The sequence below is a fragment of the Jaculus jaculus genome, chromosome 11, assembly GCF_020740685.1.
Source record: "Jaculus jaculus isolate mJacJac1 chromosome 11, mJacJac1.mat.Y.cur, whole genome shotgun sequence".
NCBI classification, from domain to species: Eukaryota; Metazoa; Chordata; class Mammalia; order Rodentia; family Dipodidae; genus Jaculus; species Jaculus jaculus.
This window is the reverse complement of record NC_059112.1, coordinates 50,298,334-50,312,996: the sequence shown is the minus strand read 5'-3', so window position 1 is coordinate 50,312,996 and position 14,663 is coordinate 50,298,334. Positions and strand designations below refer to the sequence as shown.

General features: G+C 43.3%; 1 protein-coding gene across 5 annotated transcripts in view; it reads right to left on the bottom strand.

Annotated features, from left to right (window-relative positions):
- Positions 1-14,663, bottom strand: part of Prom1 (prominin 1) — a 121,899-nt gene that overhangs the window by 72,851 nt on the left and 34,385 nt on the right. For all 5 annotated transcript variants that reach the window (XM_045161859.1, XM_045161861.1, XM_045161863.1 and 2 more), the window contains exon 3: positions 4,595-4,650. In XM_045161859.1, coding sequence (XP_045017794.1) covers positions 4,595-4,650 — 56 coding nt within the window. The remainder of the gene's footprint in view (positions 1-4,594; positions 4,651-14,663) is intronic.

Here is a 14,663-nt window from a genome sequence, read left to right as displayed (position 1 = left end):
CATGTCTCCAGGGTCACCCTGGACATCCAGCACAGCTCTATCCTTTCTTCCTGGTTGAAAGTCCATAGGCTTGATACCACTTGGCACAATTTCACAAACCCACCAACAATAAGCACCTCTCAGGATGGGTTATAACCACTAACTTGGGGCTTCTCAAACCCCCTCTTGCTTCCTTGGGCAAGAGCTCTGCATTCTTTCTTTCTCTTAAGTTCTGGGCTTCCCCATTTCTAGAAACCCCACTCATGCCTGTGGGCATGAACTGTCTTCCTTCCTTCTCTTCTATATGTAATTTGATAAAACCTATAAACTTTTTTTTTTTAAGGTAGTGTCTCACTCTAGCCCAGCCTGAGATAGAATTCACTCTGTAGTCTCAGGTTGGCCTTGAACTCATAGCAATCTTCCTACCTCTGCCTTACGAGTGCTGGGATTAAAGGTGTACACCACCACACCCAGCAAAACCAATAAACTTTAACCACAAAAACCCCCACTAACTTCCAGGTTCCCCTTCCTCTACAGTGTCTGAAGAGTTGGGAAAGAACAGGAATCTAAATGGCAGTAAGTAACATTATTTATACATCTTTCTATTCTAAATGTCTTATCATGTAGTAAATGAATGGATAATTGTGAAGCACTCAGAGCAGTATCTACCACAGTAAAACTCCAGTTCTCTCTATATGCCCTCTGAGCTCTGTAGAGTGGAAAAGCGGTGTGCATTCAGCCCTCTGTGTATCATCTCCCTCTGGGAAGAAACACAAAGGTAGCTAAGCCACTCATCTTTCACAGACAGGGAGATGAATTCCAAACCCACAAACCTCTTGACACTTAGTGTCAAATCCATGCTCATAACTGAGGTTAGAAAAGCATCACGGGGAGTCCCCTGTCACCAGAGGAAGCAACAAGCAGGGGAAAGCATATACCTGAGGAATAAGATGAATGAAGCCAAGACAAAGCAGCTAAAAGCAGAGGAGAGATGAGCAAGATGAGAGAGGAGATAAAGCATGACCATATGCAAAGGAACCCCAGGAGCCAGGACTTGGAAGCACAGGTGAATGGCTTCCACGGCACACACTTCCCACAGGCCTGGAAACTGGCAAGGTTAAGGTCAAGGTGTCACAGGGTTGGTTTCTTGTGGGCCTCCCTCGCTGGCTTATCAGAGGTCTTCTCACCTTCACAGTCTTCCTGCATCACTGACTATGCCCTTTCTCCTTCTTAGAAGGACAGTGGATCAGAGGATCAGTGCTGACCTAATGACTATATTTCTACCAAATGTCTCTTTTAAAAGTCTATGTCAAACTACACACAGGTGGTGAGGACTTTAGCATAAGAACTCTGGGCACAATTTAGCCTGTAACTTCAACACTCCCATCTTAGGGCTTGGTCTTTATTTCATAGAGATTTTGGAGGAGGGGCTCTGGAGTGTTTGTACCCTTACCATGAACTGCTGCTAATGGAGCGCCATACATATTGATTCATGAGGTATACCATAAAAAGAAAGCATTTTTATACATGCATGTATGTGTGTGTATTCATGTGTGTGTGAACTTTATGCACATGCATGTGTAGATCAGAGGTCAATCACTCACTACCTTATTTTTTTGAGAAAAGAGTCTTTCAGTGAACCTAGGGCTCACCATTGCAGCAAGCTGGATCTTGTTTCCATCTTCCCAGTGTTGGGATCACAGGTGTACACTAGCATGGCAGGCACTTCTACAAGGACTAAGAATCCAAATCCAGGTCCTCATGCTTGTACAGAAAGCCCTTTCCCAATGGAGCCATCTCCCCAGCCTCAAGAAAAAGCATTTTAAGAAGTCATGGAAGAAAGGGGCTACACACTTAAAAAGCTACTCTCAGCATTCACTTACAGTGCAGAATCAAGGCGGTTTTTTGAAAGGGAAAAAAAAAGTCTTATTTCCTTCCAAAAATCAGACTACTCCTTGAAAAAACAAATTTGCACTTGCGAATGTTTCTTAACATCCTTATGAAGAGGTCACTGGTAAAGACTCCACCAGAAAGCCACTGGCTTGGCTGCCTGGCCCTTTGGCCACTGGAGGGCTCCACTTACACCAGTGTCACATACCTGGACAGTTCTTCCTTTGTCACTGTGCAGAGTGACCGTGGACCAGGGTGAAGATACCAAGAATGGCCACCCATGCTCCCCAGCCTTAACTATCCCAGGGCAGAAGTCTAACTCCTGGTGTTTGACTTCACAGTGAAGATACTGAGAGTGCCAATCAATGTTCTGCAGTCTTAACTATCCCAGACAGTGCTACATCCTAAGTACTCTGACTCCCATGATTCCAGAGAAACCTTTGACCTCAGTGCTTGAGAGGGTTTCTCTGCAATCATGGGAGTCAGAGTACTTAGGATATAGCACTGTTTCCAACTTGCAAGCAGCCCTTCATCAGTACATGGCTTGGTACATGGATGTATCAGCTCTCTCACCCTTCCTACAGGCTGATCTGGAAGCTGCTATTATGCAGTTTGCCATGGGCCAATCTGGATACAGCTGTTAGTCTCTGTCAGGTGTTATATTGGCATTCACTGTATAGGGTATTTTCCCTATGGGCTTTCTCCCACATAAATGACTCTGCCTTCAGTCCCTGACTCTGGATGCCTGAGGAAGAGGGGACTCTAATCAGAAAGCCCCCTAAAGCCGGGCGTGGTGGCGCATGTCTTTAATCCCAGCACTCAGGAGGTAGAGGTAGGAGGATTGCCATGAGTTCGAGGCCACCCTGAGACTCCATAGTGAATTCCAGGTCAGCCTGGGCTAGAGTGAGACCCTACCTCAAAAAACCGAAAAAGAAAGAAAGAAAGAAAGAAAGAAAGAAAGAAAGAAAGAAAGAAAGAAAGAAAGAAAGAAAGAAAGAAAGAAGGAAAGAAAGTCCCCTGTAGAGGTTCCCCACTTCCTTGGTACCTATGCTTAATAAAATCCCTTGTCCTGGGAGACTGCAAAAAGTGATCCAATTTTGTATCTGGGGAATGACCCACTTTGTTTATAAAAGGCTCAGCTCTGCATCCTCTCTTCACTCAGATCCACCTATGTGACTTGACTTATGTCCAGGTCACCCCAAGTATACAGAACCTCTAAACCTAATGCCTAGCCAAAGAGAAAGGGGTTTCTCCTCTAAGAGTCTCCCATGGACAGGGAAGCTTGCACCAGTTCACAGGCTCCTGACAGTCTTGTTGGTCAGGGTGAGAGGGTCTCAGGACCTTGTCCCCTGAGGCCTAGCTCCAAGTGAAACTCCAGTTACTACCTGCTCCCAGGCAAACCTGTGTCATTCAGGCACTCAGGTCATTCAAGCATGTAGGCAAGTAGCAATCTTTGGATCTGGCTGGAGATATGGGCTAATCTGGACAACGATCTGGAAGATATGAATGGTGCGAGTGGCACCGAGAACGGAGGCACTCTGCAGAGTTCTAGCAAGCACTGCAAACAGGAGGCAATGCAGCTCCCTCATCTGTCATCTGACATCTGTCACTGCAAACAGCTTTCTGAGAAGGCATTCCTCTGGCTTCTATCGTCACCATTCTTGTGGGCATCAATTATTGCAAACTGAGAACATGATGGGGCCATTTGTAAATACATATCCAAACTTAGCAATCCAGATGTGTGCTGGTCAGCTCATTCTGACTGTGACACCATCCTCAAAGGAGAAAGAAAGAACAATGTACCTTACTTACCTTGCTGAGGACTAAGAACATGATAGGCAGATTCCATAATGTTTATCACTTAACACTAAACACAAAAGTTGGGCATTACATGTTTCCGGGGCATTACACGACAACAAAGCAAAATCAAAGGACCCTTCTTCAGTTCAGGTCACTGATGGAAACAGAATGGATTAGCAAAAGTTGCCTGATGCTCCCTTAAACTCCTGACTGCTCACCTCCCAGGATCTGGGTCTATATCACACTTGGCTTCTGAGCTCAATAGCTTCCCTAGCCTGAGATGTGAACAGAGCAACGTTCCACCTGACCCATACCCTTATCCTTTCTCCCTCTGCCCCAGTCACTTCCTCTGGGGAGCCTGTGGTCAGAATGAGCTATTTTTCTGTTTTTTCTGCATGCTTCTCTGTATTTAGTTATTTCTTTGTTTCCCCTCCTCCTTGACCCATGGGGTCCTGCCTGCACCATGTGCTGAGTGCTGGCTGCCTTCCTCATCCCCACTTGCTGTCCCTCCACCTCTGCCCAGTAAATCAGTGAACACAGTGCAGGCAGGGAGTGGCTTTGTGTGTAAAAATCTGTCTTCTAAAGCACCCCTTATGTCATGGTTTCTAGGAATTTAAACAGTCTCACTTAGTAGATAGGGCCTTCTCCTCCCTTAGCTAAAAAAACAACCTAATGTTTTCTCTCAGGAAATGTGAATTTTCAAATAACATATAGCTTGTTTTTTCTCAAGTGCCAATTTTGAAATCTCTGCTGTCACTCAAATGTAATCTACAAGGTACTTCAATATCTCATAAAAGTTTTTAGTTGAAACAGGTTACTGGAATTACAGATTAAATAATGGATGTTTAAAGAGCTGTGCTCAAGTCATCCAAGATTTTTCTCATACTTGTTCTTTTTGCTAATAAGTACATCAACCGAAAGTTACCTGTTCATAATCAACTGAGATATCAAACTTCTTCTGTACGACTTTTCTGACAATATCTGGGAAAAAGAAAAGATACAAAATAGCTAAATTATTTTTTCAGTAAAAATGTAAAGTGCCTATTCAGAAAAAAAGGACTATGTATACTTATAAATTACTATACCTAGATGTAACAGTCTCACAATATTAGCCCTACTTGCCAACAGGAGGGAAAATAATTGAATCTGTGCGTCAGGCTAACAGGGAAGAAGGACGTGTGTTTTTGATTCATTGTTGGCAGATGCAGAACCAGAGGATGGTCATTTTTATAGAATTCATAAATTCTCAAAAGTCACCTTAACATTTCCCAGCAAGCTACAGGCCACTCATCAAAAATCACTGATAAAGCATTACACTGGGACCCCTCATCTTTATTTGGAACCACAAATATGATTAAATTTCCAGTAACTACACATTTGCATAACATTTTACAAATGAGTCTTGAAATGAAGCTGGTCTAAGAGTTCTTACCATGGAAAATCCTTCTCGTCCCCCCTCTGAGCAGTATGTTAAAACTGAAATGCTATGAAAAATTGTACTTTTCTATTCATGTGCATTTTGGACATTTTCAAATTCTCAGATAACTCTAGGACCAAAACAAACAAACAAACAAAAATCGAGAGCCATCTTTTCCTCCGAGCTACTATGGAGGCATGTTTGAGACATTGATGACCCAGACAGGGAAGTCCCTGCCAAAGGATCACCATAACTGATGATGAGGCCAGGCCACAGCTAGGCCTCCCTTCTGCCCAGACTCCTTGCCACTGTCCCTCAGTCACAGCAAGAACCTTTGCAATGCTCTGTGTCCATCACACTGAAATGTACCACCAGCATGGGACAGAAGAAACCCCATAAGAAATCCTTGGCTTAGCAGGTAAGAGTTCTTTGCTATTCAAACATTCCTGGCACCCATGTAAGAAGCAAAAGATGGATATGCATACATGGAACCACAGTCTTATGGGGAGCAGAGATTGGAGAATCACTGGGGCTAGCTGATCAGCAAATCTGACTGAAGAAATGTCACCTACAGGTTTCAAGGAGACTCCACTTCAAGGTATCTACATGAAAGAATGACATTCTCCTCTGGTTTCCACATGGGGCACATGCATCTACACACTCGTGTTCATACACTATACCTACGCAAAGCACACACTGTGTACTATACCACATGCACACTCCAAAAAGTGAATAAACAAACAAACTAAAATCCTAAGCAAACTAAAATCCTAAACAAACTAAAATACTAAAATAAGAATGCCCTTATTTCCGTGGCGCAGAACAAAACCAGCTACTTCTTGATAGGAATTTGGGAACACAACTTTATCCTGCCTAGCAGAGACCTGGGTAGATGTTTGAAGACTATGCTGTAGGAACAGTGTGAAGAACCCTGGGGACCTGAGTCATTCTTTCACAGAACCTCTAGGCTGTCCCACACCCCCAGCTGCCATCTCTTTATCCAGTCCCCGCAGCCAGGCAGCATCACTTTGGTCTGCCTTATAGACAGACAGATTTTCACTGGAGAGGTTCTCCTATTGGTTAAAAGAAGATTAAAAGTCATCTATATGTTTACACAGTCATGTTCATCATAAGATGGGATGTAGTATCATAATCTAGGATTTGAGTATATCAGAGTATGAAATATTTACTCATATTCTACACTGAAAATAGCTTTTATAAAACTAGTATTTAGGGGCTGAAAAATGTCTTAGTGGTTAAGTTGCTTATCTGCAAAGCCAAAGGACCCAGGTATGACTCCCCAGAACCCATGTAAGCAAGATACACAAGGTGATGCATGCATCTGGAGTTTGTTTGCAGCAGCTGGAGGCCCTGGCATGCTGATTCATTCTGCCTCTCTCTTTCCCTCTCTCAAATAAATAAATAAAAATAAAATATATAAAAAACTAGTATCTTGATGTCAGGTCACAATAAAATATATTACACAGAATTATCTTAAAAGATGACTAAAACTCTCCTCTTTTATAAGTATACATATATCTCAGCATGACCAGGTGCTCACACTATTCTTCAAACTGACTGCTATAAGAGTGCAGATGATGTACACCAAGCTAGATGTTGAAGGGATTTGCACAAATACAGAAACCAAATGCTATCTAAAAATGTTTATTTCTAATAAAATAGTTATCTATAAAAGTGAGGGGTTGGGGTTTTTGTTTGTTTCTTTGACATTTGCTAGTTTATTTTTTATTTTTTGAGAAAGTCTTAATGTATAACCCAGGTTAGCTTGGAAATCATGGTGACTCTCATGCCCCAGCATCTTCAGTACAGGAATTACAGGCATGCACCACCATGCCCAGATTACAAGGGCTTATTTTAGTTTATGTTTGGTATATGTAAATATGAGTGGTATATATTCATATGTATTTGGGCATATACATGTACACATTGGCACACATGTGCGGAAGCCAAAGGATAATACTGCATGTTGTTCTCAATTTTTCTGTCACTTCTTGAGCAGTGTCTCTTACTTGAACCCAGAGTCTGCCAATTTGGCTAGTCTAACTAACCCGCTTGACCCTGGAAATCCATCTTCACCTCTTAAGCACTGCAACTGTAAGTGAGCCATCATACTTTCCCAAACAGGGAAATCAAGCAGAACCTCTTAAGTCTCAACAAACACAAATCTAGATAGCTCTTGTCCCACTCCCTCAGCAAACACAGAATATGAGGACTTTTCAGCTCTGTGCATTGCCTCTTCTTTCTTGGCCCACAGCACAATTCTGTTCCTCATAGTCCCTACATTAGGTGGGACCTTGTGATGTGAATTATGGTCAGCAGAACATGAACAGACATATCCTTGTGGCATTCTATACAGACTCTAAAACCGCCACAATACCCTCCAGTGTTTGTCCACTTTTTCTATCTCTCTGATGAAGATGGAGGATCCCATGGTGAATTCTAAAACCCAGGAGCATGGGAGAATGGTAGGTTAGGCACATGGAATCAGACTAACCCCTCGCCCTCTACACTGGACTTGAGCCATGAGAAATAAATTATTTTTAATGAGCTGGGTGAGTTGAATCATGCTGTAATCCAGATCTGGGGAGGCTGAATCTAGAAGTTCACGGTGATTTTGAGGACAGCCTGTGCTACGTAGTGAGTTCCAAGTGGTAGACTGCTTACCTAGCATATGCAACCTGCTGGGTTCAAACCCCAGCACCTTAAAAAAATAGACAAAATATAACGGCAAAATTGTGCCAGGCATCTTACTTCCAATCCATAGGCCTCCTCACAGAGTCACAAAGTTGCAATGTTCACCCAGTGTGAACACTTCAGAAATAGCATTCATTGGTCAGACTCAAGATTCAGAGGTCCATTTGCCTCTCTGATTAGAAAGAGCCTAAGAAGAACTGCCCACATCCATCTGAGTTCTCCAGAAAGACAGGATCATGAAGAGAACTAAAAGATGGAGAAGCATGACTGTAGACACAGAGACAGATAGATAGAGGTTTACTTCAAGTCATTATGGCTGCTGGCAAGTCTGCAATCTACAGGGCAGGCTGGCAATTCAGGCAGCAGTTGATGCCACAATGTAGGGCAGCGTATCTTCTCCCTTGAGAATGCTCAGGCTTTGGCTATAAAGTTTTTGACTAACATGTGAATCCTATCCACATAATGAAGAGCAAGTGGCCTTTCTTAAAACTCAACTTGTAGTAGGCTCAGACATAGCTCAGTGGAATCATAATGTGCAAGGCCCTGGCTTAAAGCATAGCACCTAATTACATAGAATTAATCACAGGTGTTAACTTTATCTACACCATCACAGATTGATGTCAGATTAAGTGACTGAGTACATTAATGTGGCTAAGTTGAAATAGAAAACTATCACTCTATCTGTCCAAGTTTGCCATTATGTACATAAGAAATGTTATCAGAGCAGCAGGTATGACCAAGCAAACATCTCAGAGCAGCACTGTTTCAGATCAGGGATGTGAAACATCATTAACAACTCTTAGGGCTGGGAGTATAGCTCAACGGTAGAGTGCTTACCTAGCATGCACAAGGCCCTGGGTTGAAACCCCAGAACTACACAAAACAACAACTTTGGGCAATGTGACTCCTAACAGGCTTACCCCTCAGAAGGTGGAGGTAAGAGGACCCCGTGAACTCAAGGCCTGCCTGTGCTAGAAAGTGAGTTCTAGGTTAGCATAGGCTAGAATGAGACCTTGTCTCAAAAAAAAAAGAAAGAAAGAAGGAAAATCATCCTTCTCAGTCTGGTTTATCCAGTTCTTTGGTTAAATTACAGACACAAATTTAGGGTTTGGGGCTTGTGGTTTGTTCCTGAACCACAGTTCCCCATAATGATGCAAGTGAAAGGCTTGGTGAAAACCATTCAGATCCCAGACCAACCTAACAGCCCTTTGGTTTCACCTTTAATCGGAGGTAGATGCTTCAGACATTTAGAAGCCAAGTCAGGTTTAGCAGGTATGCCCCTGACTCAGAGTTTATAACCAAGTATTTGGGCCAGGGAAAGCCTCTTTCCTTTTATCTAAAATCTAACCTGAATCTGGGTACAACAATGCATAGCTGACATCTTCGCTCTCATCAGGCTAAGGGAGGAGATCACCTCAGCTTAAAAATTTGAGGCCAGCCTGAGTGACAAAGAAAGACATATCCGATGATGCTAATTCAAACACTCTTGTGCTTTTGCCTTCTGGACAGCACATGTCTGCATTCAGTTCCTCTCCTCTTGCTGACCGAGTGCTTCTCCCTGCACATTGGTATATACTAAACTAATAATGGGACTAACTTGCCTTCCAAGGAACAAGGAAGCATTGCTGCCAAGGAGGCTATACATGTGGTAGCACCTGGGACCAGGCTGCCAGCCACGGGCTTGCCCGTCACCCACATCCATGGATGGTGATGTACTTTAGCTGGATCCACTTAGCATGTGGCACGAATCCACAGTTACTGGCTACCCTTGAATCCTTTAAAGGGTACTCTGAGGTTGCCATTGCATTTAGAAAGCTTCTGAAGTCTCCCGGAGCTGGAAATCCTCAGCAAGGTCACTTTTCAGGAAGTTCTGGGGCTGAGAGGCCTCTCTGGCATTGAGCTATAGGAAGCAGCTTCTCCATGGCCTGTGGTCAAGAAGCCTAGGATTACAGCCCACAGCAAGCTCAGGCTGAGCAGGTCAAGACCCACCACCACAGTACTCATAGACTCCCTGTAGAACCCATGTATGCATCCTCCCCTAAAAGTCCCCACAGAACATACTTCCATTTACAGCTTTTATCTTTGTTCATCATGAGGAAGAGTATCCCTGGAAGGCCTTGCAGAAAAAGACATGTGGTTCAAATTACCTGTTCTGATCTAAGGAATATCACAGGATGTCAACTACAGAGCTGCAGAAGTATGACTCGGTTAAGCTCCATTTTTGTGTATGTGCCAAAGGCTCGCCTGTTTAGGGACAGGCGTGTGGTGTGTGGTGGAAGGACAGGGGGTCCTGTATATACTTTGAGCTCATTTGAATATTTTTTAACCTTTTAATCTTAAAAAATAATGTTATTGACATATTCTTCCATATTCGTCTCAACTCCAATCCCCTCCAAAAGAGAAATATGGTTCCTAACACTATAAAGTGAAAAATTTCTGTTCCTATAAGGTAAATAAGATTTTATTATAGTCTATAGAGGAAATGTGACCTGGAGTGATTTTCACATCATTTCAGTACCCAGTATACAGTGGACTATTTGCCATAAAATCTAACAACTACTGCTGGTAACTATGTCGAACAAACCTATGTCTCCTTAAATTAAGCCCTATAGATACAGGGAGGATGGAGAGATAGTTTTATTGTTTGTTTGTTTGTTTGTTTGTTGGTGAAAGATGTTCCCTAACCATACATCAGTTGTCACAAATCTCTAAGAACTATCATCCCTTGTCCTGGTCTGTCCAGGTCCTGCTCCACAGGTTTAACTGGCTCTTCCCATTCCATACTTCCTAGAGGGCTGTAGAGGAGAGGGAAAGAGAAAAGACTACTTTCTATGCACCACTAACCACACACTGAGCTCCGTGCTTCAGGCAGGTTTGAGGGGCAGAAGCGTGCACCTTGGAATCATGCAGAACTGGCCTCCTCCCCTGCGTCCAGCACCAGCAAGCTGCGTGGCTAGCTTCAACAATGACAAAGGGCAGAAACTCAGGAACACAGCTTCTTCACCTAAAGGCAAGACTTCACCTCAGAAACAGAGTGCGTGCTACTGCTGCAGTTACCTTGTCACTCCTGGGACAAAGCACCTGACCAAGAGCAGCTGATGGGAAGAAAGTTTTTATTTTGGCTTACAATCTTGAGGGGAAGCTTCATGATGACAGGGCAAAGCATGGCATATGCAGAGGCTGGACATCACCTCTGCCACAGCAGGTAGAAAAGAAAAGAAGTAGATTGTATCAAACTCTAGCCAGGGTGAGCTGGTTTTAATACCCTTAAGTCCACCCCACCAACAAGGCTCCACCTCTTAAATTGCCATCATACAGGGACCAAGCATGCAGAATACATGAGTTTATGGGAGGGAGGTATCTGATTCAAACCACCACAGCTGTCTTGTGAGTGTTATCAGATAACAAGCGGGTCCAGTGGCCTCCTCTCAGGAGCCTCCCTGCAGTCTTGCAGAGGGACCTGAGCCCAGAACTGCTGAAGAAGCTGCTTAGGAATGCTCAATGAACAGATGGTGGGCAGGAGTTCACGCAGGACAGCTGTCATGCAGACACTCAGGGCTCTCCACTCAGCACCTCTGAATGAATTCTGACACTGATGCCACCCTTGCCACCCACCCTGAGCATGTGGAGGGACCTGAGCCATCCCCTTGAACTCTGTTTAAAATTTTATCTGCGAACACAGAAATAGTACCAACCTTGCATGTTACTCTAGGCAATACAAAGAGCCCATGTAAAGTGCTTGGAACAGAATCTAATTATACAGGATAAGTCCCAAATGTGGTGGCCACGATGGTAAACATAGCATAAGGTCATGAACATAGAGTTCTCAGGCCTTATCAATCCAAGATAAATAATGTCAAAACATTTGTTTACAGCTAGTAAGAGGGTAAGACTGGGAGAAGACAAATTTGGAGATTAGTCTTGGTTCTCTATTTTATACTGTTGAGACAGTCACTTACCTTTTTTAGAGTCTAAGATTCCTAACATATATATGGCCTGGTCTAATTTTATCCCCCAACATGTTTTATTTATTTATTTATTTATTTGCAAGTAGAGAGAAACACAGAGAATGGGTGTGCCAGGACCTCTTGCCACTGAAAACAAACTTAGATGCATGTGCCACTTTGTACATTTGGCTTTACGTGGGTACTAGAGAATCAAACCTGGGCTGTCAGGCTTTGCAAGCAACTGCCTTTAACCACTGAGTCATCTCTTTAGCCCCCAAAAGTGTTTAGTTGGCCCAAATATGATCAGACCTTATATTTTCCCGGTATAAGAAAGGAAGAGTGAAGGGGAGAAGGAAATAAAAGAGACAGGGAATCTAATTGCCCAAGACCACCTTTTTTCAATTTCAACATAAACAGGCCACTCTCTGGAGGCTCTCTTTATGCACCTATATGTTAACTCTGGAATGGAAGCTATGGCCAATGTGGAATAGACAGGAATGATGTTAAATCCCTGAATCTTACCACCTGTGAGCCTCCCTGAGAATGCCTGGCTAGAGCAGGTCTTCCAGGAAACCAGAACCACAAAGCTATTCCCCTGGGGTTTCTGCAGCTCCATACCTCCAACCTTATTTGCTTTACTCCCACAGAACAAGCAGCTCTACTTAGAACACTTACAAATTTGCCATCAGTTTCTTGGGAAATATGGAGATCTGCAGCTTTCCCCATTTCTGTCACACAGTAACCACAGTGCTCCTGACATAGCAAAAATAAAGAAATGAAATAGAACCACCATGATAGTGACTGTATTAGTCAGCTTTGCATTGCTATAAAAATTACCAGAATGTCGTGGTTTGAATTTGTGGCCCCATAGATTCAGGCACTTTTTTCTTTAAATCAAGATTGAGTTTGCAACTTGAGTCTCTAGCAGGCAGATCCCTGCTTAGGGGGCATGTCACTGGGGAGTAGATCTTTAGTCCAGCCTTACTAAGTGTGTGAAGAGCTAGTGGGAACTCTGGTTGTTGATGCTTCCTGGCTATTTGATGGCATCTTGTGGCTTGGATCTACAGAAGTGACTCAGCTTCTACTAGCCTGAGGAAACATCCTCTGATTCTGTAAGCCTGAAATGAACCCTTTCTCTCATAAGCTGCTTCTGGTTGGATATTTGTACAGCAATGCAAAACTGACTGTAACACAGAAAAAATGACTTTATAAAGATAAAAGGTGTGTTTTCACTCACATAGAGGTTCCAGTTGCTTGTGCTTGTGATAAGGAACCCCATGGTGGAAGAACATGAAAAGACATACCTTCAAATCACAGCAAGAAAGGAAATAAGAACAGAAAGGGCCACTGTCCCACAATCATCTTTAAGGCTATACCCCAAAAGACCTAAAGACCTCTTATTAAGCTCCAACTCTTAAGTTTGTATCATTTCTCAAGAGCAACAACTAAGAGACAAAGACTTTGACCACATGGGCCTTTGGGGAATAGTCAAGATTGAAACAATTGAACTGAGTCTGAAGAAATAAGAATCTATAGACGCTAAAATGAAGTGATTGTTGGGCAAAGCATAGAATATTGAACAATTTGGAAGATACCGCCTTAAATAATCAAACAATCTTACCAGCTTTGTAACAACTAACAATACTGCCAGATGAATCTACCTATAGCTCTTCCATGGCCTTCATTAATATAGCCACAATGCCTCCTTGACCTCCATTAATCTAACTTCAGTCCTTCCATTACCTCCTATAATCTACCTATAGTCCTTCCATGGTGTTCCATAATCGACCTACAATCCTTCCACGACCTTCATTCACCCACCTACAGTCCTTCCATGGCCTCCATTTTCTAACTACAGTTCTTCCATGATCTCCATTAATCTATTTTCAGTCATTCCAATGCCTCCATTAATCTACCTACAAGCTCTTCAGTCTCCATTAATCTACCTACAGCCCCTTTCCTTGAACTCCCTTAGTTGTCTTTAAGCTATACATATTGTGCCCTTCCAATTCTTATCAAAGTGAGTACAGGTTTGGGGGGGTTACAGTAATCAAATGTACATCTCAATTTGTCCCAGCAGTTCCCGGTCATACTTGTCCTAATGCTATCATTACTGACAACATTACTCTTTTTTTCTTAAAATATCTCATTTACATGTTGTGGTGGTTTGATTCAGGTGTCCCCCATAAACTTAGGTGTTCTGAATGCTAGGTTCCCAGCTGATGGATATTTGGGAATTAATGCCTCCTGGAGGGAGTGTATTGTTGGGGGCGGGCTTATGGGCTTTATAGCCAGTTTCCCCACGCCAGTGTTTGGCACACCCTCCTGTTGCTGTGTTCCACCTTAAGTTGGCCGGGGGGTGATGTCCACCCTCTGTTCATGCCATCATTTTCCCCTGCCATCGTGGAGCTTCCCCTCGAGCCTGTAAGCCAAATAAACCTCTTTTTCCCAGAAGCTCCTCTTGGTTGGGTGATTTCTACCAGCAATGTGAACCAGACTGCAACAGTAAAGTGGTACCGAGGAGTGGGGTTGCTGCTAGACACCCGACTGTGTGGCTTCGGCCTTTTGGAGCTGATTTTCAAGAGGAAAGTGGAAGGAGTTGAAACCTTGGCCTAAGAGATGCCTTGCAGTGCTGTAAGTACAGCTTAATGGACTATTCTGGTCTGAGCTCTAAGACCTGAATGCAGTAAGAACTATGGACTGTGAGGTTTGGCTTATGAGGGTGAGAAAGAGCTGTGCCTGGACTGGGCTAGCAGTTTGTGTGAGAAGCTTGCTCTTGTGCCCATGTCCTGAGAAGTTGTGCAGGGTTGCTTAGCGTAGAAATGAACTGGTGTGTGCAGAGGGATATGGCACAGAAAGGAAAATCTTTGGGTGAACTGTTGCCCATTCAGCTGCAACTGAGAGATTACAACCTT